The 25,062-nt window shown below is 35.4% G+C and overlaps 1 protein-coding gene across 3 annotated transcripts; it reads left to right on the forward strand.

The window, feature by feature from the left end:
* The first annotated feature begins 799 nt into the window (after positions 1-799).
* On the forward strand, positions 800-23,438 carry LOC125674900 (circularly permutated Ras protein 1-like). Of its 3 annotated transcripts, none has more exons than XM_048912257.2 (17): positions 800-1,192; positions 1,784-1,881; positions 3,483-3,523; positions 4,931-5,110; positions 7,083-7,312; positions 7,755-7,946; positions 8,902-9,111; positions 9,672-9,823; positions 10,325-10,528; positions 11,938-12,022; positions 12,220-12,326; positions 15,319-15,482; positions 17,780-17,971; positions 18,805-18,931; positions 21,823-21,916; positions 22,249-22,404; positions 22,754-23,438. In XM_048912257.2, the coding sequence occupies exons 2-17, from the start codon at positions 1,790-1,792 to the stop codon at positions 22,853-22,855; spliced, it is 2,328 nt and encodes a 775-aa protein (XP_048768214.1). In that variant the 5' UTR covers positions 800-1,192; positions 1,784-1,789; the 3' UTR covers positions 22,856-23,438. The 3 variants fall into 3 exon arrangements, with proteins under 3 accessions (XP_048768214.1, XP_048768216.1, XP_048768215.1); XM_048912259.2 differs by having other exon boundaries at positions 813-1,098; XM_048912258.2 differs by having other exon boundaries at positions 884-1,179.
* Positions 23,439-25,062: the final 1,624 nt, after the last annotated feature.

Raw genomic sequence — 25,062 nt, forward strand, 5'->3', positions numbered from 1 at the left:
ATGTTAACATCATACATGTAGTTCTAATCTTCACATATATATTGAATATTATGCTCTATATCTAGCTGCAATAATGTAGCCCTATCCGATTTTTTTTTTTTTTTTTTTTTTTTTTTTTATAGATCTGACGTTTTCGGGATAGCCCCCCCCCCCCAAAAAAAAATCAAGTGGCGGATTTATAGGGGGTGGTGGTGGAGGGGGGGGGTGTTCGGGACCCCCCCCCCCCCCCAACCGCTCTTTTTTTTTTTTTTTTAACTGTAACTATGCATCAAAGCATGAAGGAACCAGAATTTCTGTTTGAAATGCATTAAAATGAATTATTTTGAATCAATAATTCAAGTTTATTCTTTCTTCTTTTTTTTAAAAAATTCTATAAAGGATGTGGCCTGTGGTGACTATAACTGAAAGGAAAACGGAACAAGAATTTCAGTCGAAAATGCATTAAATTGCACCATTTTGAATCAATCTTTTGAAAATTTTCCCAATGGGAAGGGTTGGGGTTCATCCCGTCCTATGTCCTCCACCTCGGGCCTCAAAACCCCCTACAGTATTAAAGGTCTAGATCCGCCACTGATATCCTAAAGAAATGTGTTGATGTTGATGAGGTCCCATGCGCTGTTCATCAAATAAAATAACGAAAGAAGAAAATATATTTTCCAGACTGAAATACCAAAGATACCACGTGATGACTGAAGATAGAAAATGAACGCATATGAATATAAACATACAAAATATACCCAGAGAAAGAGACAATGCTGCAATGAAGACCTTCTGAGTTGTCTTGGGGACGAATTGTCTTGGTACCGTATGACTCGGTCATCGATGTAATTTTAGAAATGACGTTTGTAAATTTATCCGCGATGCAAGTCTTTCAAAAGGATTTATCATTTGAAGTTGTTTTATTTCAATTTAGAAACGTTGTTTACAATTAGATAAGACGTTTTCTTATCATATCGATAGAAAATACGACGAGTAATGAAAGAAATCCACATGCCATTTCCAAACTATTTTTTCATTAAAAGCCGGAAGTAGTATTGAATGGGATTTTCCAGTTTGTTTACGTTTTGTGCAATACCCTTGTTTTAAGTCGTATTATCGGTAAAAACGCACGCACTATGTCATAGCTCTATTAAGCATTGTCAAGTATCGTTAAAATTCGTGTGAATTCATTCGTTTCTTGTACGTTTTATCGGTAAGCTGTATTTTATCCTCTGCATATAAGAGTAGCTAGGTGTAACTGGAAAGTACAAGCTTTTGCAAACGTTGTCGTTTATGATTCATAGGATAGATAAAGTTAATAGTTTTGATAAAATCTAGGAACTACGACATTAACTTATGACATTCTCTATCTATGTTACTATCATAGAGTTTATGATAGATGCATGTCTTATGTACAACGAATTCTAGTTAGGAAAATGAAAAGACTTTATTAAGTCTAACCAAGAAGTGTGTCTTTTAATTTCTATCAGTGGGGATGTTGTACAGTGTACATCAGATAGGGTTTCTAAGGACTTGATAATTATACTATAGTATATAGCATATGTAACTTTATTTAGTAGGATACATCAGATATGCACCATAAATTATATTAATGTGAAGTACGTAGTCTAGTAAAAACATCTTTTGTCAGTTGTATATAGGCCACAAAAAGAGCAAATCTCTTTGTAAGCTTCCCCTTATAAATTTCTTTATTGATAGAAAAGAGAAATTACACACTCGTGAGTTATTGTTTGTAGTTTGTTAGCTAGGAGTACAAGATCTCTTGTATATATAAATTTTGTAGGCAACAATGAATTTTGGATCCGACAAAGTGTTCTTGTACAACCAGCCTGAGTTTGAAGTGGTTTCTGAAGAGGAGTACGAACATGGGATGAGCGTCAGGTACGTTTATATTTCCACTGCAAGCGATGGAGGAGGCACCGCCCTCTGTGACTTGTCAAAAATCAGATTATGAAAGTCTGGTTCCATGACCTTGTGAAAATAGACTTAAGTCAAAATTTAGAAACTGCATGTATCCTTGATTTGTCAAAATCACACAAATGATTTACTGAAATTTTAAATGATGTTAGGTAAGGCCAAGTAAAATTAATTAGTAGATTATCATTCAAACTTCACAAAAAAATGGGGCGGGTGGGAGCTAGGATTTTATTTTTCATTTTTCGCCATGGTATTCTTGACCTCGAAAATGCCTTCTCTCATTGAGAAAAGGCTTTATAAATCATAATTACATGTGTATATGGGTTTCTAAAAGCCAAAGTGAAACAAAGTACGTTTACGATACCGGACCGGACATAAAAATCTTCGGAAATCGTAATTTTGAAAAATATAAAAAATCGGGGCGGGGCGATTTTCGAGGGGCGGGCGGGAATGATAATCTACTAATTAATTTTAATTGGCCTAATCTCAATATGGATTTTATTGACTTACAGTTATCAATATTTTATGGATTACATCTGTTCCTAATTTGACTTTAAAAGTCTATTCTCAATGCATGGAGCCTGGCCCCGGGATCATCTAATTAACAAACGCAGGCTTACGTCAAAATTTCAATCACCTGTAAGATGTCCATCGTTTTCGAACTGAAACTCTTAATTTATAGACACCAGTTTGATAAAGCAATATACTGATTATGCCTAAAATGTTTGATGTACACACTATTTCAATTTTGCTCTGGTAAAATGTTGTAAATCAACTCTAATCACAAAGGTTTTACAACTTATAATTAAAGGTGAAAGTGAATTTACTTCACCGACACTTTTGAAGTTTTCAGAAAGTAATTATATAATTTTATGAATTTTTCATGAAATAAGATCTGATCATTTATGTAACATTATGATATGATATGAATGATGCTGGCTGTATTGTAATACAGACATTCCTGTAATCGTGTCTCTAGGAACTATATACTTGACATTTTATCCAAATGTCAATTTCAGTGTCCTATAATGTGGAATTTTCTGAATTCTTTTGGGTCAATTTTTGTGAATTGCCAAAATTTTACTGTTTTTTATGAATTTTCAAGACTTCACAGATTTGATGATTACAAGATGACAGGTGCTGCATGTAACATTACATACTTCAGCAGCATTTCCCTATCACTTGAATTGTCATTGATTAGTCCATGTTAATTTGTCATTTACCCCAATACTAATGAATTCTTATAGTTTCAAAACTTATGAAATCATCTTTGAATTCTAAATCATGCGAAAAAGAATATACAGAAAAATAATTTTGCTAAACTATAAAAGAAAGATTGAATGCAGATTTAATCTCGGCTGTGATTTGGCTGGGCTGAATATTTGGATTGACACCTGTGAAGGTATCTGTGTCCAAATATTTAGCCGAGGCTAATCTCAGTCATATCTCAGCGGAGATTAATGTAGATTCTGAGCATTAAGGCACTTGGGCCTCTCTTGTTAATTTGATTTCTCCCAGTGTGGATAATTAGTGTTATTTTGATCAGGGTGTCATTTGTTTTATAGTGATTCCAGCAGTGGTGAAGAAAACGAGGAAGAAGTCACACGTATGTTCTGTGAAATAACTACAATTTTAAATTTGAAACCAGTTCATCAAAATAACTATCCACAATATGGATGGGACAATACTGTGCTTAGTAAAATGATTGCATTAGGGTTTTTTCTCGGGGGTTGAAATATGGCCCCATTCCCAATGTTAAAAACCCTGGTATTTTCCCCAATTTTTGCTTTAAAATTCCCAAACAATGAAAACAAATAAAAAGCAGGGTAGCCTTATTGTACATGAATCTTCTTCACAGGCCCATAGATTACCGGTTTTATGCTCCCCAAAATCTTTTGGGGGAGCAATATGATATTGTTGCTGTCATGTCTGTCCTTCCTTCCATCCATCCTTCTGTCCATCCAAGCTCATATCTCCTGAACCTTTCATCAGAAATTTATATAATTGATTACAAATGTTCTTTGAGACAAGGACTTATGAACCAATGATCCCTTAAGGTAAATTTGTTACGGTCAAGGTAACTCGGAACATAAAAACGTTCTTTATTTCAATAGTTTTTTTTTAAATAAAAGTTTTCTTCTCCTAAACCTTTCATCAGAAATTGATCAAAATTAATCACAAATATTCCTTGGGACAGGGAACATCTGGACCAATGCCATTTTGGAAAGGTCAAGGTCACTTAGAACATATACCTTATATAAAGAAAAAGTTCCTTATTTTGACAATTTTTGAACAAGTGTTGATCATATATCACACAAATAAGTAACAGGCAAATGGTGTTCAGACAAAAGTCATTTTGGAAAGGTCAAGGCCACTCAGAACATACACCTTATATAAGGAAAAAGTTCTTTATTTCAACAATTAAGTGAGGTAAGCTTTAATCAGAGTCATCAGGAGTCTAATTAAACCTTAATGCACTGGTTTGGTTTTTCCCCCACCGTGGCACGTCTTTGTATGAAACGTTCCTCCCAATTTCAAGCAAATGTCAATATCTTTCTCCCAGGCCCCTGATATCAAGATCTTTAAAAACTCACCCTTTACATATACATGTGTACTGTACATGTATACTGATATGTGTACATAACAATGCATTTTATCACAATTTTTACATTGACATTCCAGAGTTTATCATCCTGGAAACTTGCTTCAATTTAGAGATGATATCTATCTTGGTGTGCATCATGCCCAATTAGCATTTCTATACATTGGGAGAAACAAATTGAAGATGACTTTACTTTTAAGAAATAAAATGCTTATTATATGGTACCATTGTATTGCACAAAATTTGATTCTTGCATATCTTAATGTTTCCGTAAGAGTTGTACAAAAAATAGTTCAATGTAAAATGTCATTTCGCTTCCAGTCAACACTTTATAATGGACATCCTCATCAATTTAGCAATTAAAAAGTAATTGACTTTGTTTTCTGAAGTTCCTTTATCACTCTATTCTAGGTTCATCTTCCTTACCATCAGGATCCGGGCCTTCATCCCCTAAATCTCAGAAGCCTGGCTTCCTTGCAGGACTATTTGGGGCCAAGAGCACAAAACCTGCAACACCCCCTGAAGCAAAATCCAAAAGGGCAAAATTTAGAAGAAAGAAAGTGGGGAAATGGAGAGACATCGAGCAATGTTGTAAGTAATTAGGTACAAATGGGGGGGGGGCACTGATCTCTTTGAATGATAACAGAAGAATGAAGAATGGTATAAACATGGTTAAGATTAAACAGATGAAGAACAATAGATTTTTTTGCAATAATGTTTGTATGAATTGCAAGTCATGACCTACTTTTGAATAGGCAATGTGAGGTAATTCAACTTTTAATTCAAATGTGTAATAATTGTGTCAGAAATGAAAGAAAGCTTGTTTCTTTTCCTTTTCGGTTGTTTTCTCTTAGGTAATGTGTGCATTTAATGGTTGATGTTAATATAAAAAGCATAAAGTCTAATCTTTGAATGACATGTACACTAGTTTCAACATTCTTGTATTAAATATTGAGGATTTTAGAGTGCACACTAGGCTATGTTCTTCTATGACACGCCAAATTCACAAAAATGAGCTAAACATAGTTTCACAGTTGATAAACTAGGTTTATCGACAGTAAACTATAGTTTACAGACCGTAAACTATAGTTAACGACGTTAATCTATATTTCACATTTGTAAACCATAGTTAACAGATAATCTATGTTTCACAAGCGTAAACTATAATTAACAATGAAAACAATCATTAGCGATTGCAAAACATAGTTTATCTGATAAATACGGTTTCACGATTGTAAACTACGGTTTACAAGTCATAGTTTATCTGATAAATATAGTATCACAATTTGTGAAACTAGGATTAACAATTGTGAACTATAGTTAATGAATGTAAATTATAGTTTACAAATGTGAATCTGTATTTATCAGCAAAATCTATTGTTAACGTTTAATTAAAGACAGATAAACTTGGATTAGCATTTGTAAACTATAGTTTACAACCGTTAAATATAGTTTTACGGATGAAAACTATAGTTAACGAATCGTTAACTATAGTTTACAGTTCGTAAACTATAGTTTACAGTCGATAAACCTAGTTTATCAACTGTTAAACTATGTATAGCTCATTTTTGTGAATTTGGTGTGCCATATTCTTTTGTTAATAATGATGGTAGACAAACTTGTCCTGGAATGAAAATACTGTGACAGGAACTTTGGGTCCATTGTGGTTTTTCAAAAGCTTCACACAAAATACATGGTAATTAACAATGTCAACTTTTGCGACAAAACCTTAACACCTGTCGAAATCAAAATTCTTCATTTTCCTACCTAGGCTGATTCAGGGCTCACCAAGGATTAAATTTTGTATCAGAGGAACACAATCATGTAAATTAACATTCAGTGTGGAAGAAAATCTTACCGAAAAAATTATGTTGCCAATACAATGTCTGGCCCGAATAAACTTAGGATATTTTGTTAAAGAAGGTCAGCAAAATAAGCATTTAAAGATTCATTCAGCGTTGTGCTCTGTAAATCAATTTTCCTAATCATGAAATGTTAAAGACACTTTTGTGGACTTGAACCTCACAAATTTGTCACAAAAGATTTTTAAATTCTGCAACTTCAGCAATTGTTTAGTATTTGAAAATGTGAAAATATGACACAATTTTCTAATTGAAGCAAGTAATTAGATATTACAAATTTGTAAAATCTCAGTATCGTTAACAAAGGAAATGGAACTTTCAAATAAAAATTAATGATCATAGATTAAAATATCAGAAATTTAATTATGTACTGACAAACAATGGTATTTTAAGATGCAGGGGGAAAAAAAATTAAAATTAGATCTGCATAGAAATTGATTTTTCTGGACTTTCTAAATAAAGTATGGAAATGATGAGAGATAATTAAAATCACTTTTTAGAATCAACTGTTTTTGGTCTTTTTTAAATGAATGTAGACTAGCTTACAGAATGTATACTTTGTGATGACATTATATTTAAACATACATATATACTGTGATGCATGTACATGTCTCTTGTGTATTCATTTACTTGTACTACATGTAATAGTATTTAGTACTTGCTAATACCAATGACAATGTTTATGGATTTGTAATTTGCAGATGACGTGGGGCCTCAAAATCAGCAGCAGCAACAACATCAACCGCAGCAACAGAGGGCCCCTCAGGAGCAGGGAAAACGCCACCGCCGTGCTGACACAAACATCATCTCAATCGATTTTAAGAAGATCATTGCTCCTAGCAACATGCATACTGGTGACCCTGTACATTGCACTTCCTGTGATGTCATTCTGTCCAGTTTGAGCAAAATCACCACGAGAGAAGACCAAAAGGTGTGCAGATTTGGAAAGGATTGCTTTTATTCTTACAAGAGCTGGTCGTGATTTAAAAAAAAAATTATATTCAGTTTGAATGCAAGCTTACCCTCAATAATCATTATAACAGAAAATAAATATTCAATAACATTGTAAGTGTGTGTTAGAATTTAATATTATACAAGTTATTATAAGTTATTATTTGTTGTATTTCTCTTTGAACAGGGGTTAGTCTTGTAAAACCAAACAATAAGACAATTTTCTCCCTTAGGATTGATATAAAATAAGAAAAGTTTTAGAAAATAAGATGATGAAATTATCCATTTGACATCTTTTTTAAGGCTTAAAATTCAGGTGGTTATGTTTTTTTTGAGACCAAGTCCTTAAGCGTGATTCAAAAATGGAAACATGATTATTCTTGACAGTTGTGCAGTAATTTTTCACTGTAATTGTTTGACAGATGTGGCATTGTGAATTTTGTGGCACGGATAATGAGCTGGACGTAGAGGAAGAGGAAATTCCACGTAACAATGATGTCACGTACATGTTGGAGCCGGGCCTGTCCACCGCATCTAGTGGACTGTCTGGCAAAGACGAGTCACTGGTCATTTTCTGTGTGGACACCTCAGGAAGCATGTGTGTCACATCCACGGTGAGACGGCATAAATTTTACATGTGTGTGGAAACGAGTGGCAAAGTTACCCATCTTGTTTAATAGTTCTGAAAACGTTCTGTATTACCATTTTTCTGTTCGCTCGCCATCAGTTCAATGTGTATTCTCCATGTCCTCTCCTTTCACGGTTTTGTGTTCATCCTTTACCAGCCGCCTGTGTTCACTGTTCACAAAGCGGTCGCCATTCACTTTGCGTGCATTCACCATTTCGTCACCATTCAAGTGTGAAAGTAGAACGTTTCAGGGACTGCAATGTACATATATTGTTACAATAATAGTACCTACACAATATGTTTGAATGAGAATGCTTCCTTAATTTTGTTTCACTTTGACTTTTCTGTAATAGAACTTTTTTATAAAGAATTGTTAGATATTAAGAATTAGTTTGAGAATGTGTAATTGCACTCATAACAAAGGTTGGTAATAAAATGCAACAGAATGCTTAAAATCATGATTGATTGAGAAACAAATTTCAGTATATCAGAACTAATCTAGACTAAATTCACTACTGAAATTCTGCGTTTTTCCCTAGATATAATTCCCCTCCCATTCTTTTATTTCCTCTATCATTGAGTGAAATATTCCCAGTTAGGCTTAAAAAGCGATAGAAACAAAATTTCATAGATCTTTGTAATTATGTTTCGCTTACAATATTTTGCTCCAGATGCAAGATTTTTGTGAATTCCACATGTTTAATGAAAATGCTTGAATAATCTTTTATCTGGACAGAGCTCTGTCCAGCACCCAATGGTTTAAGATGTCAAACTTATTTTTCCTATTTCCTCAAAAGGGGTAGTTTACTCTAAAACCTAGATTACCCCCCCCCCCCTCTCTCTCTCTCTCTCTCTCTGCTGATTTTGTCTGGTAGGTAATGGCTATGTCATTACAACTCCATGATCCCCTCTTACATTCTCGATGGATTTTTTATTTGCAGGTTCCAGGTCGGATCAACCTTCGGGGGTCAGTAGCACGACTTCAGTCCCTTAACACAGATAGGTCTGACCAGCACATGCCAAGAGAGAGACGCGACGTCACATATATTTCTCGTCTCCAAGCAGTGCAGGCTGCAATGGACCATCAACTGGAGGAGATGATTAAACAACATCCGAACAGAAGAGTGGCTCTCATCACCTTCAACAATGAGGTTAGCTACTGAACTGTAAAATGGTATTATACAGGAGTGTGATTTTTCCTCTTTTTAGAGGAAATTCTCTGATTGGCTCAATTTTCAAGAACATGAAACACTCTGGGTTTGATCTACAGTGACAGAAAATGATATTTTCAAGATTGGATGTGGGTGTTTTCCTTCCTTTTTGACCAGTTTTCCTCTGATTTCTGAGGAATTCAGTCAGCCCTAATTATAATTAAGGGGGGATTTAGACCCTGATGCTAGGTCATTTTGAGAAAGAATGTGCTTTATCTCGTACACTGATATTTTGAATACTATGGATAAGTCAACGTGATTCTGAAGTCCCAACCCTTTATTCTTTTAAAAGTATTTTACATTAAATATCTCGAATACTGGGATATCACGAAGTTTTTTCTCAGTCCTATCGAGTTCGAGATAGTGAGGTTTGGCTATATACATGTACTTTTTCTTTTCAAACATACTTTCTTACGCAGTTTGGGTTGTGTCCTACAGAGAGTATTCGTCCTGTTAGGACAGTCCTAGGTATCATTTAATGGGGCTGTGATTGATTCCAGGTGACGATTATAGGAGATGGTAGCGAAACACCGATGACAATAGCCGGGGACAAACTGACCAGTGCTGATGATCTGAGAGAGAAGGGAAAAGAAATCCAGATGCCGGGAGCCATACATGGATCTAGAGGAACTCTAGGAGCCAAACTGTTTGGGTATTGATAATCAATATGCATACATAATTATATATAGTCCTGTTAATAGTGGTGATCTGAGAAAATATAGAATATTTTGAAACATTATTATGGAAACAAATGTTTATTTCCATATTCAGAAAAAATTTGAAAGGTTTCTACACTGTAGAAGTATCGAATGTGTTAAAAAGCTGTAATTGTATCTTTGATGATAAAATCATTCAAGGATGATGAAGTTGCCTTTCAGATAAAGTCTTGTAATACAATGTTTTGATTGTAGTAGGTTTGTCGGTCGTGTAGGTGTTATGTTGATTTCAGTGTGCAATGTGATCTGAGTCCTTAGATCAAGGCAAATTGGCAACAAAACAATAGAATAACTGTTCCATTTAGACTTATTCTTCTTAGCAAAATGTTTTAGGAATTGTATATTAACCAAATTCTGGTGTACTTTAACAATTCAAAGACTAAATCTGATTTTAAGCGTCGTTGAAACATTTAGATTGTTTTCTTTATGTTTGACAGACTAGAGGAGGGAGGAGCTACTGCCCTCGGCCCCGCCTTGCTCATGGCCACAACGATGGCAGGGCAACACCCAGGCTCAAAGGTTATTATTTGTACTGATGGTAAAGCTAATGTAGGCCTTGGTCGACTGGATGTTGAAGGAGAGGAGATGGACAGAGAGAGTCAGTTTTATGAAGGGATTGGAAAAGAGGCAGCTGATCAAGGGTGAGTTGTTGTTGGTCTGAATATGTAACAGTATATACTTATCACAATTCACCTTTGAATTAGAACGCTTTCCCGATATAGTATTGCGTTGTGTGATGACACAATTGAATGAGACGATTGAACAGTTTGAATGACATGTTTGACGTAATACAACAAGAGTTTTCATTGGCCGATTACAGCCCGCCCACTTTCGCGAGCTGATTCAGGTGATCAGATAAGATGGACGAACTAGAAAATTACTAGGCCTAACTGGAGAATTGTAGCTCTCAGGAAAAAATATTGTGACGGAACAGAGAACCACAGATCCACCTCTAATAAAAACCTTCGATTTACAGGGCACAAAAAGCTGCGAATGGTTGAGGCCTGATATCGGTGTATTCCTGTGTTGCTGTCTCATTAATTCAATATAAAAAATCTTAGCATGTTTTCTTACTATACTTGTGTCCAAACATACTTTCAAATATTCATTAAAGCCAAATACGACCCAAAAACTCACAGCTTCAAATGATTTCGTTTGTTGACGTAGCCATGTTAGGTAGCCTTTCAATTCGAACTCTGTTGCTATTGGTATCTATTCATAAAAATGGTTGTAAGTTATGTATTCACTCTTCATTTATTATCAACATGAATAATTAATGAAAATTTAAAAATGTAGTTTTTGTAAAGGTAAAATAAGCTCTTGATTAACGAAAATGCTACATAAGCCCATTATGGTCCTTAACACCCGTGTGGCAGAGATGGAGACCGGCCCAGACTAATGAAAGCCGCATTTACGTGAGTTTAGCTATTTGAATAATTATCATTTAATGGAACTGGGATTATATATTTAAAATATTTAGCTAAAATATTTGTGGGGTAGTAGTACACATCAAGACGCTATTGTGCCAATATGGAAATGAACTGGGATTCGAATTGACTGGCAACCTAACATGGCTATGTCAATGAACGAAATCATCAAAACTGTGACTTTTTGGGTCGTATGGGGCTTTAGTAAATATTTGAAGGTATGTTTGGACACAAGTACAGTAGGAAAATGTGTAAGGAATTTTTTGATATTGAATTTATAAGACAACAACACAAGAATACAACTTTTTCTCTTTCTTCCTTTGAAGTTTGTTTCCATCTGGCCGTCAAGTTATGAAATGCCGACTACTCCCATATAAGGGAATTTGGGCGGTCTTATACATATGGACCAATGAGAGTGTCTGTTGCATTTCGCAATTGTATTACAAACAGATTCTATTGTGTCGTTACACAATGCAATGCTATATTGGCCAAAGCGTTCTAATTCAAAGGTGAATTGCGATAAACAAAAATTGATGTACATATTATCTAATAGTTGTACAGATATAAAATCTTTAAACATGAGAAATTCCAGCTTGAGATTGATAAAGTGTGCTTGATTTCAGGGTTGCTGTGTCGGTGATCAGCATTAAGGGAACAGATTGTAAGATGGTTCACCTGGGGAAGATAGCAGACATGACAGGGGGCCAGGTAGACATCACATTGTTACGTATTGGTTAGAAGTTTATTGTTTGAAACAGAATTCCTGATTTCTGTAACTTTCAAGTTTGAAAACCGTACAACATGTACATGGAAATTGTGTGTATATTTCATGTGAACATTGTATATTTCATGTGAACATTGTATGCTTCAGGGGAACATTTACCTGACTTTGCTTTTTTTTTCAGGTGAACATTGTTGACCCTTTGAAGCTAACTCAGGAGTTTTCAACCATTCTTGCGGACCAGATTATTGCAACAAATGTGGTAGCTACCTGCCACCTCCATAAAAGACTGTAAGAATTACAAGCATCCACAAACTAGATTTGTTAGTCATTATGAAATATTTCATGCTGCACGTTCCACGATCTTTATATAAAAAATTGCCAGCAATAACTCATTTCAAAACACAGAAAAACTTGTCTGCTCCAGCTATATGTTACACCTGAAAAAGACTTTGGTTGGTTGATTGTACATTATCTAACATCCTGGTTGAGAATCTCTCACTCATATGCAGATGTCTCCATTGCCGGTGAAGGGCTAAAAATTTAGGCCTATGGTCAGTGCTTACAGACTTTGAGTAGGAAGGGATCTTTATCGTGCTACACCTACTGTGACACAAGGCCTTGGTTTTTGCAGTCTCGTCCGATGGACCTTCCCATTTAGTCACCCGTTACGAGGCCTAAATCTTCGGATTAAACAGCATTCTGTATATGAAAGTATTATTCCTAATAGAAGTCCAAAAATTTGGTTCCCAGAAATGATACACAATTTACACAACATTTCAGATTACACAGTACCCAGATTAGACAAGGTTCACTGTGAACGTGCAGTAGTGAGAACTGAAGTATACTCTACACTTGATTTTGAACATGTACAAGTAATTCTGACCTTAATGCCCCCCACTAGATGTTAGTGCCAACCTTTACAGGTTTTTGTATTTCTGACCATAATGCCCCTCACTAGATATTGGTACCATCCTATACAGGTTTTTAGCTCACCTGAACCGAAGGTTCAAGTGAGCTATTCTGATCACATTTTGTCTGGCGTCCGTCTGTCTGTCTGTCCGTCTGTCTGTAAACTTTTCACATTTTTGACTTCTTCTCCAGAACTACTGGGCCAATTTCAACCTAACTTGGCCAAAAGCATCCTTGGGTGAAGGGCTTTCAAGTTTGTTCAAATGAAGGGCCATGTCCCTTTCAAAGGGGAGATAATCACAAAAATGCAAAAATAGGGTGGGGTCATTTAAAAATCTTCTTCTCAAGAACCACTGGGCCAGAAGAGCTGAAATTTACCTGAAAGCTTCCTGACATATTGCAGATTCAAGTTTGTTGAAATCATGGCCCCCGGTGGTAGGATGGGGCCACAAGGGGGATCAAAGTTTTACATACAAATATATAGGGGAAAACTTTAAAAATCTTCTTCTCAAGAACCACTAAGCCAGAAAAGCTGAGATTTACATGAAAGCTTCCTGACATAATGCAGATTCAAGTTTGTTCAAATCATGGGCCCCTGCGGTTGGATGGGGCCACAATAGGGGATCAAAGTTTTACATACAAATATATAGGAAAAATCTTTAAAAATCTTCTTCTCAAGAACCACTGAGCCAGAAAAGCTGATTTTTACATGAAAACTTTCTGACATAGTGCAGATTCAAGTTTGTTCAAATCATGGCCTCCGGGGATAAGATGTGGCCCCAAGGGGGGGATCAAAGTTTTACACACAAATATATAGGGAAAAACTTTAAAAATCTTCTTCTCAAGAACCACTAAGCCAGAAAAGCTGAGATTTACATGAAAGCTTCCTGACATAATGCAGATTCAAATTTGTTCAAATCATGGGCCCCGGGGGTTGGATGGGGCCACAATAGGGGATCAAAGTTTTACATACAAATATATAGGAAAAATCTTTTAAAATCTTCTTCTCAAGAACCACTGAGTCAGAAAAGCTGATTTTTACATGAAAACTTCCTGACATAGTGCAGATTCAAGTTTGTTCAAATCATGGCCCCCAGGGATAGGATGGGGCCCCAAGGGGGAATCAAAGTTTTATATACAAATATATAGGAAAAATCTTTTTCTCAAGAACCACTGAGTCAGAAAAACTGATTTTTACATGAAAACTTCTTGACATAGTGCAGATTCAAGTTTGTTCAAATTATGGCCCCCGGGGATAGGATGGGGCCACAAGGGGGATCAAAGTTTTGCACACAAATATATAGGGAAAAACTTTAAAAATCTTCTTCTCAAGAACCACTAAGCCAGAAAAGCTGAAATTTACATGAAAGCTTCTTGACATAATGCAGATTCAAGTTTGTTCAAATCATGGCCCCCGGGGATAAGATGGGGCCCCAAGGGGGGATTAAAGTTTTACACACAAATATATAGGGAAAAACTTTAAAAATCTTCTTCTCAAGAACCACTAAGCCAGAAAAGCTGATTTTTACATGAAAACTTTTTGACATAGTACAGATTCAAGTTTGTTCAAATCATGGCCCCCGGGGATAAGATGGGGCCCCAAGGGGGGGATCAAAGTTTTACACACAAATATGTAGGGAAAAACTTTAAAAATCTTCTTCTCAAGAACCACTAAGCCAGAAAAGCTGAGATTTACATGAAAGCTTCCTGACCTAATGCAGATTCAAGTTTGTTCAAATCATGGACTCCGGGGGTTGGATGGGGCCACAATAGGGGATCAAAGTTTTACATACAAATATATAGGAAAAATCTTCTTCTCAAGAACCACTGAGCCAGAAAAGCTGATTTTTACATGAAAACTTTCTGACATAGTGCAGATTCAAGTTTCTTCAAATCATGGGCTCTGGGGGTAGGATGGGGCCACAAGGGGGATCAAAGTTTTACATACAAATATATAGTTAAAATCTTTTTCTCAATAACCACTGAGTCAGAAAAGCTTATATTTACAAGAAAACTTTCTGACATAGTGCAGATTCAAGTTTGTTCAAATCATGGTACCCGGGGGGTAGGATGGGGCCACAAGTGGGGGGGGGGGGTCAAAGTTTTACATACAAATATAGAAAAAAGCTTTAAAAGAACCATTGGGCCAAAGAAGTTGACATTTACATGAAAGCTTTCTGACATAATGTAGATTCGAGTTTGCAAAGGGTAGTTTGGGCCATAATAGGGACCAAGGTTTTACATGCAAATATATATGGAAAGTCTTCAGATATGGGCCAAGGTGACTCAGGTGAGCGATGTGGCCCATGGGCCTCTTGTTGTATTTCTGACCATATTGCCCCTCACTAGATGTTGGTGCCATCCTTTACAGGTTTTTCTATTACGAGGCCACAGAGGACAGCAAAGTAGTGAGGAATATCGGAAATGTCACAGCCAGTACAGAGGTCACTTTTGAGTATGGTGTCCGCTGTCAAACAGACCAAGGTCAGAGAAAGACCCCAACTGTCAATGAGAAGACAGAAATGGGCAATGAAGGTACGAAGTTTGTAACAGAAAACAGGCAAAGAAGGAAAGATAAGTTAGGGATTGAGTGATTTATGTGTTCATTCAGCTCTGTACCCATATGACATGTCAATAATTTCCTAAAATGTGTTTTTGAAATCCTCTTCTACTCAATGATAAAATCTTGTAGTATTCCATTATAAAATCCTGTAGTATTCATTGATAAAATCCTTTAGTATTCCATGTTAAAATCCTGTAGTATTCATTGATAAAATCCTGTAGTATTCCATGTTAAAATCCTGTAGTATTCATTGATAAAATCCTGTAGTATTCCATGTTAAAATCCTGTAGTATTCATTGATAAAATCCTGTAGTATTCATTGATAAAATCCTGTAGTATTCCATGTTAAAATCCTGTAGTATTCATTGATAAAATCCTGTAGTATTCATTGATAAAATCCTGTAGTATTCCATGTTAAAATCCTGTAGTATTCATTGATAAAATCCTGTAGTATTCAATGATAAAATTCCTGTAGTATTCATTGATAAAATCCTGTAGTATTCCATGTTAAAATCCTGTAGTATTCATTGATAAAATCCTGTAGTATTCAATGATAAAATCCCTGTAGTATTCCATGTTAAAATTCTGTAGTATTCATTGGATTTCTGTAGTACATGTATTCGTTGATAAAATCCTGTAGTATTCTATGATAAAATCCTGTTGTATTCATTGATAAAATCCTGTAGTATTCCATGTTAAAATCCTATAGTATTCATTGATAAAATCCTGTAGTATTCATTGATAAAATCCTGTAGTATTCAATGATAAAGTCCTGTAGTATTCATTGATAAAATCCTGTAGTATTCCATTATTAAAATCCTGTAGTATTCCATGTTAAAATCCTGTAGTATTCATTGATAAAATCCTGTAGTATTCATTGGATTTCTGTAGTACATGTATTCATTGATAAAATCCTGTAGTATTCTATGATAAAATCCTGTTGTATTCATTGATAAAATCCTGTAGTATTCCATGTTAAAATCCTATAGTATTCATTGATAAAATCCTGTAGTATTCATTGATAAAATTCTGTAGTATTCAATGATAAAGTCCTGTAGTATTCATTGATAAAATCCTGTAGTATTCCATGATAAAATCCTGTAGTATTCATTGATAAAATCCTGTAGTATTCATTAATAAATCCCGTAGTATTTATTGATAAAATCCTGTAGTATTCCATTATAAAAATCCTGTAACATTCATTGATGAAATCCTCCGATATTCATTGATAAAGTAAAATAATATTCATTGATAAAATCCCCTACTAATATTCATTGAAAAAAAATCCTCTAGTATTCATTTATAAAATCCTTTTTTATTTCAACGCTTGTAACTGAGCTACAGTGTTCTAAACATGACCTTTTTGCACCTAAACTTTATTCAATTAAACTTGATTTGCCTGTTGGTGTCAACACAACATAAACATCACAAATCAATCATTACATAAAATAGATACATAATTATGTCTTCTAACAATACCGATAAAACAAGTTTAATACTAGTAATGGTAATAAATAATTACCTTTTTGCACTAATCTTGATATACATTGACGTACAAAAGGATTTATGGTATCAAATTTGAGACTTTAAAAAGACATATTACAACGTAGGAGTAATGTCTATTCTAAAATTTCACAATTTTCAAGGCCTTGTCTTAAAATTTAAAATGAAGCTTTAAAAAATTGGGGGTTGAAGACCAAATTTTTAAATTAGTCACGAAAATAGTGAATTTTTATGCAAAATTTCTAGTAAATTAATTTAAACTTTTTTAAGAATCGGTGTTCTATTTCGAAAAAGATATCAACCAAATCAATATATTACAACATTTGATCTAGTTCCAAGTCTCAACTACTTGTATCATAAATTATAAAACTGAAATACACGTATAGAAGTATAAAAATAGAGGATATATTAGATGAACCAGAAACTGTAATATCACGCAGATTTAGAACATTTTGATTAATGAATTCTTCCACCATATATAGTCCCTGCAAAACCCTTTTAAAATTTGAATTGACACATTTTTTTTCAACTGGGTAGGGTTCAGTAATAGATGTGTAATATATGTTTTCACCAATGAGATCAGTATTGAACCACTAAATACATAGTTGTAGCATCCTGCACAGTTGTGCTCAAAAGCTCAGGAGCTAACTTCCTTAAAACAGTGATGATAATAAGAAGTCTGCAGTGTCTGTAGTGATAATGGATTTCAATGCTAATGATGCATATAAGCCAGTTGTTTAAGGATATCTGTGATTTATCATGTTAGCCAGTGGAGGTGAGAAAGACACCCAGGCAGCAAGTGGAAGTCGGGAACAGCCCATGGAGACAGACCAGGATGATTTGAAGGAGTTACCTTTCCAGCTGGTTGTTAAATACACTGACACAGAGGGTGCCACTGCTCTCAGGGTGGTCACACAGAGTCGCCCCATCACCTATGACAGAAGAGAGGCGGAGAAAAGTAAGATATGGATGCACTCACTTCAAAAAAAAACCTTGACACTTGTCAGACATTGTTCCTCCTCTACCCAAGGATTCACAGCAGTTGTTTTTCGTGTATAACTGGTACTGATAAATGTACCAATCCCAATGCCAAATACAATTTTAAAAATTCTCAATTTTGAGGCTAAAAAATAATTTCCCAAATCTGAGACTAAAAAATTCCTAGTGACAGACTGCTAAGGCTTTGTAATTCGAGGCCCGTGGGTCTCTTTGTATGGGACGTATGAGTTAATTAATTTCTTCACATCCTCTTAAATAGAAAGGAATGACGCTCGTTTGTCAAATTTTGAACAATAAATACTTGTTTATTCTTTGAAATATGGTTTATTCAGTACCAATATTAAAACAAATGTCATTTGTGGACATGAAAGTAAATGCCCAATCTGTTTTATTTCATGCCTATTTTTCCCAATTGAATGGAGATTAGTACTACATGTATTCCCATATGGTACATGTAGAAAAAACCTGCAGAATTCCATGCAAAGTTTTATGAAAAAGCAACATAACATGTGCAAGTTTTGGCCATTTAATGAACGTATAAGGTACTGGTGGAAATAAATATATACATTTAGGAAATTTGGACAATGTAGACAGTTTGAGATTCTGTTTTTCATTTTTATTCTTTGTAAACCAATTGGATATTCTATGAATCATAATCATTTGAAAATGTAAATGATATATTTTATATTGAGAACTATTAACAAAGAAGTGTTCATGAGTCTCTAGCAAACTGCTAAGAAGATTTGCTGCAGAAAAATTTGATGGTTGACGTCATTTGATATGTTTTTCCAGATATGAACTTAAAAGTGTTGGGAGCCCACACGGCCCAGACGACCTCAGCCCTGGCCCTCGGGGGAGAGTACACAGAATCCAGGGGCCGGGCCCTGATGAACCAAAGACTTGCCTGGAGGTTTACAAAGTAAGCTACAGGAAACAGAAATTAATGTGTCAAAGTAAAATATACAAAAACCATTTTGCATCCTACATTTATGAACTTTGGTACAGGGTAGCTATAGGCCCGTAAGGCAAGACACGAGATCGATCACTGTTCGTTATCTTCATGTTTCATCTATGACCAAGGCAATGCTATGTAATTTTGTTGGGTTATAACAAACTTTTGTTCCTCTGTTTTTAAAGCTTGAAATTTAGAGCAATCGTAGATTGCTATCTGTTTTTGTCCGTCGTCGTGCGTTAACATTTGAACATTTTCAGCTTCTTCTCTGAAACCCCTGAACCAATTTCAACTAATTTTGGCATATAGCATCTGTGGGTGGAGGGGAACAAAAATTGTGAAATTCGTGGTCCCTGCCCCCCTGGGGCCTGAGTGGTGGGGCAAAAACCATCAAAATGAGTGTAATTTTAAAAAATCTTCTTCTTTACTCCTGGACATCAAGAAGCCAAACTGTGGGCATAATTATAATGAGCGTTGAGCCCTCTACCAAAATTGTGAAATTCATGGCCCCTGGGGCAGGGGTTCTTGTGTTAGGGTGGGGCTCTATTGGTAATATAGTGAAAATGTAGAAATTCTTTGAAAATCTTCTCTGTCTCTGGGTATTAAGTAGACAAACTAATAGCATGGTAATGATGAGCAAGGATGCCTCTTTATACCCCCCGCAACAAGTTGTGGGGGGGTATACTGGAATCGGGTTGTCCGTCTGTACGTCCGTCCGTCTGTAGACGCAATGGTTTCCGGGCTCTAAAGCATTATCCTTTCCACCTACCGTCACTATATGATATATATGGACTACCCATGGGATGAAGATGTTCCCTATCGATTTTGGGGTCAAAAGGTCAAAGGTCAAGCACACTGGACATCGAAGTAGCAATATGGTTTCCGGGCTCTAAAGTGTTATCCTTTCCACCTACAGTCACCATATCTTACATATGGACTACCCATAGGATGAAGATGTTCCCTATCGATTTTGGGGTCAAAAGGTCAAAGGTCAAGCACACTGGACATCGAAGTAGCAATATGGTTTCCGGGCTCTAAAGCGTTATCCTTTCCACCTACAGTCACCATATCATATAGATGGACTACCCATGGGATGAAGATGATCCCTATCGATTTTGGGGTCAAAAGGTCAAAGGTCACACGCACTGGACATTGAAGTAGCAATATGGTTTCTGGGCTCTAAAGCGTTATCCTTTCCACCTACAGTCACCATATCATACATATGGACTACCCATGGGATGAAGATGTTCCCTATCGATTTTGGGGTCAAAGGTCATGCGCACTGGACATCGAAGTAGCAACACTCAGAAAAGAGGTAGTTTCTACCTATTACCAACACCCTTTGGGAGATTGGGGTAAGCGGGGGGTATTCTTAGTGAGCATTGCTCACAGTACCTCTTGTTAAAAATTGTGAAATGCATGGCCCCTGGATCAGGGGTTCTGGTGCTAGGGTGGGGCTCTATAAGTCATATAGTGAAAATGCATTATTTCTTTGAAAATCTTCTTTTCTGTCCTTGGGTATTAAGTAGACAAACCAATAACATGGTTATGATTAGCAAGGATGCCTCTTTCAAAATTGTGAAATTCATGGCCCCTGGGTCAGGGGTTCTGGTATTAGGGTGGGGCCCTATTGATCATATAGTGAAAATGCATTTTCTTTCTTTGAAAATCTTCTCCTCTGCTGCTGGGTATTAAGTAGACAAACTAATAGTATGATAATGATGATCAAGGATGCTTCTTTCAAAACTGAAATTTATGGCCCCTGGGTCAGGGGTTCTGGTGCAAAGGCGGGGCTGACCACATAGCTATTCAATGTTTCTTCCATCCAAAAGTAAAATTCTTATATTTAAACACAAACCTAATTCAAACATTGGAAGGTTGTTACATGATACTCAGGTGACCTATAAGGCCCCTGGGCCTCTTGTTTTTAATAAACCACGAATTAGCACTTAGTTGCTGTGTTCTATGATATAGCACAAAACTTAAAACTGTCATAAGGTATAGTTACATGTAAACTGCACAGTGGAAATGAATCTAATCAAAACAGAACGGAACCAAACAAAATAAATCAAAATTGAAACAAAAGTGAAAGAAATCCAAACCAAACAAAAAAAGTAACAAAAACAACTTTAAATGATTTAAGTCAGTAAATGCTAATTAAAATTTTCAATTGATGAAATGTAGAGTAGCCTTTTTTTAACTCGATAGATGAAAGAGAAAACTTTATGAAAAAATATTTTTCAGACTATTGGATAGTTACCAGTAGTTGTTTATACAGTTATGAATATAAAAATTAAAATTTACAACTTGATCAAGGTACATATATCTGGTAATTCAATATATGTTAGATATTTCATGTATTGCATCTTCAAGAAGAAAATAGTTTTATATTGTATTAAGAAGACACCATAACATAATTTTTCAATGGAAACTATTGGGGGTTGGGGGGACTTCCAAAAATGATCTAGAGAAGTACATGTATGACAGATAAACAAAATATTTAAAACCAATACGGATTTATGTAAGGCTGTAATCCCTTAATCGTGAGAGAGGGGATAGGGTGAGGGGATAGGGTCAATTATAAAGTTGAAAAAGAACTCTTAAACTTTAATATTTATGTCAAATCATAACAAGGGGAAATATTTAGTAATACCATACAGATACAAAGGTTCAAACTTGATTCCTGAAGCAGTGGGAGAACACTGCCTAACTTGCTTAATTTCAATGGTACTCGTATTATACTATAAAATGAATCCTGCCAAGTACATTTATGTGTACACATGAAATAATTGATGAGGCAATTTTCAGGGGACTAAACCTGGGTTCACTATATATATAGGGTTAATTTCTTTTTTCAGTGTCTCATCAGAAGGACAAAGACAAAAGAAAGCCTACAAAAAAATGTTTGGTAAAATCAAGTCAATGGACCACTACATCAACTCTAGACAACAGGCAAGCTCCACATAATCACTAGTATTTCTTGATGGAATTATTGAGTATTCTATCTTTTTTAAACATTACACGTTCAATACTCTAGTCTATAAAACTTAATGTGATGAATGTTAACATGTAGAAAAAAGTGAAAATGACCATGAAGTGAGCAGAAAAGAAGCAATCTAAACAAAAGTACTAGATCCTGACCGTGATAACAGGCATTATCAGATGGTTGCCCTATATTCTCAAAGACATTATCAGATAATTTCACTTTCTCTCAAAGTTAGAACAGCTGACAAGACTGTCACATGATGTTCAGACATTACCTGACAATTTCACTTTCTCTATAGGAGGAGAGAAAAAGCTATGGAAGGACCTACAGTGAATCCGAATCTGATGACAGCGATGATGAGTTAGATGTTGAGAGAGCTCATTCCTCCAAAACACCTTCTAAAGAAGCTAGAGGCAAGGCAAAAGCCAAACTTTTCACCAAGTCCACGAAATTGGTACGTTTTCAATGTAATAGCAGTTACTCTATGTTCATTTGATTTTTATTGAACACAAACAGGTTGTTATTGAACAACAACATACTTATCATGGACCCTAAAGATTAAATTATTGATTTCCAGTATTCCCTTCTCTGTATTGTGTCTCGACCTTCCATCAAGGTTATGTCTACAAACAGTCAAGATTAAGAATTGTTTTCTGGTTTAAAGTTACATTTCTGTACTACACAATGATAATATGGTAGTGTTAAACACCCAGTCAGATCCATGAGAGGACTGTAAGACACTACAAGTATAAGACAGTTCTTATTGTAATGAACAATGGCTGACTGTTAATTCTTTATTGCAGAAGAAGCGATCTGCAACTTGCTCAGACACAGGGGCCAATCTGATGTTTCAAATGAAACAGGGCAGCAGGTATTTAGATAATGACAGTGATGAGAATAAGTGAATTCTGGAAACATAATGTTAACTCTGTAGAGAGATAGATTTTTCCCATATATTTTAATGTTAACAAGATTGTCCATCTTTATTGCTGTTGTGTATAAATATATGTCTTAGGTCTGTGATATACTTTAATACTTTATTGTTTTTCTGACACGACACTGATGGCTTTGATGTTTTTTTGAATTGACGCCATATGTAGCATTCACTTGTTTTTGATAGTCCCTAATGTTGACTGATGTATCAATGTTTGTATTTAGATATTTATTTTGATACGTAATGTATATATATGTACATTAGAATATATTTAGAAGGTGACTGGCTTTGAAGGGGCAAAGATTCGACTTAAAAGTGATGCATGCCAGGCCTAGATGTACCGCTGTAATATAAAGTCATGATAAATTATAAATAGAAGTGTACTAGCATTCTAATATTTGCCTCTTTTGTTTTAAGGAATGCATATATAGATATTAAGGGGATTTGATATTTTGTTTAGTTGCTGCTGATGATATGATAATTTGATTTGAATGTTAATTTTTTTTTTCCTCTCCCATTTTTGTTAAAAAAATAATAAAATCATAGGAAATGAATGCTTTGTTTTTCATTATTTTAATATCAGTAGATACCATGTTACCGGTAATTCGAAAATCCAATTCTAAAACTTTTGTATAAAATGCTGTTGCCATGGTACTGCTAATGCCATGGTACTGCTGTTGCCGTGGTACTGCTGTTGCTGTGGTACTGTTGTTAGTTTAGTAGTTTCGTGACTATGAACCTTGGGAAATAGTTTTGACAGTACAAACTTGAGCTGTATGGTTTTTACATGTAGATTTCAACGATAGATATACATGTACAATTACTTGATGATAATTACAAGGTATATGAAAGTTTTGTTTATTTTAGACATGTTTGATTCATACTTAGATATTTTATTGAAAATGGATATTAACGGCAAATTAACAACTCAGCTTTATGACAAACGAGATGATTTCAGCTTCTTTATCCTCAATTTATCCTTATTTCTGTAGCAATATTCCATTATCACCGCATATGGTGTTTACATGTATATCTAAACTGATTCGTCACGCATGAGCTTGTTTTGCGTATGGTCAGTTTCTTAATCGAGGCAGGCGACTGCCAAACAAGTTGATGGTAGGGGGGGAGGGGGGGGGGTTAACAGTCTCAGTTAAAGTCAGCATTTCGCAAATTCTATGATTGTTATAATGATTTTGTTTGCCCATATAAATAATCTATCATTGGATCAAATGCTGTTTCACGCGTTTCATACCAATTGTTAGGCCATTTTTGGCACACTGATTTTGACTTCGGATGAATCCGTTTACCTGATCAATTAGGACACGGGGCTCATGTGTGATCGGTCGATAGAGGATGCTTACTCCTCCTAGACACCTGATCCCGCTTCAGGTTTGTCCAGGGTCCGTGTTTGCTCAACTATCTATTTTGTATTCCTTGTGGGATTTATGAGATTGATCATTGTTATCTTCGCCTTTCATAGAAGTCAATCGACGCTCTAAATTGTGGAGTTCTTAAAAAATCTTACATTGTTTCTGTCAATGCTATTATAGCCGCGCCGAGGATAGGGCAATAGTGTTGGTGATTTATGAAATTAGTTCTCATACTATAATAGGTTTTTATTTTACGCGAGTACATATACTTTATTATGAAATTGATGTTGATTTGATAAAAGTTCTCAGTCTGTGATTTCAAATTTGCTAAAACTTCTTTATTTTTTTTTTTAGAATCCACAATTGATTTACATCACTTCTGGCATATGTCGTGTCACATTACGTTTGAAATTTCTCTTTCCCAGCAGTTAAAATTTTCATGAGGGGCTTGGTAGAATATTTACTGGATCCAGCAATATATCGATATAAGGTTTTTTGTGAAGTAAAATGTTTGAAAAAATAATTTTAAACATATTTACAACTCCTTTCACTCTAATAAATCCCATGGGGATCCTGGCTAGAATAGATCCTCAGTATCCCCTTGCTTGTCGTAAGAGGCGACTAAATGGGGCGGTCATTCGGATGAGACCGCAAAAACCGAGGTCCTGTGTCACAGCAGGTATGACACGATAAAGATCCTTCCCTGCTCAATGGCAATAAGCGCCGAGCATTGGCCTAAATTTTGCAGCCCTTTACCGGCAGTGGTGACGTCATATGATAATTTACTACAACAATGTTTAGGTACATG

The sequence above is a fragment of the Ostrea edulis genome, chromosome 3, assembly GCF_947568905.1.
Source record: "Ostrea edulis chromosome 3, xbOstEdul1.1, whole genome shotgun sequence".
Classification (NCBI taxonomy): Eukaryota; Metazoa; Mollusca; class Bivalvia; order Ostreida; family Ostreidae; genus Ostrea; species Ostrea edulis.

Excerpts from the sequence above, each read along its gene's own strand:
- LOC125674900 (XM_048912257.2), top strand. The coding sequence starts at position 1,790 with ATGAATTTTGGATCCGACAAAGTGTTCTTGTACAACCAGCCTGAGTTT. Across the intron at positions 1,882-3,482 it reads GAACATGGGATGAGCGTCAG|TGATTCCAGCAGTGGTGAAG; the intron begins GTACGTTTATAT and ends TTTGTTTTATAG. Across the intron at positions 17,972-18,804 it reads CAGAAGAGAGGCGGAGAAAA|ATATGAACTTAAAAGTGTTG; the intron begins GTAAGATATGGA and ends ATGTTTTTCCAG.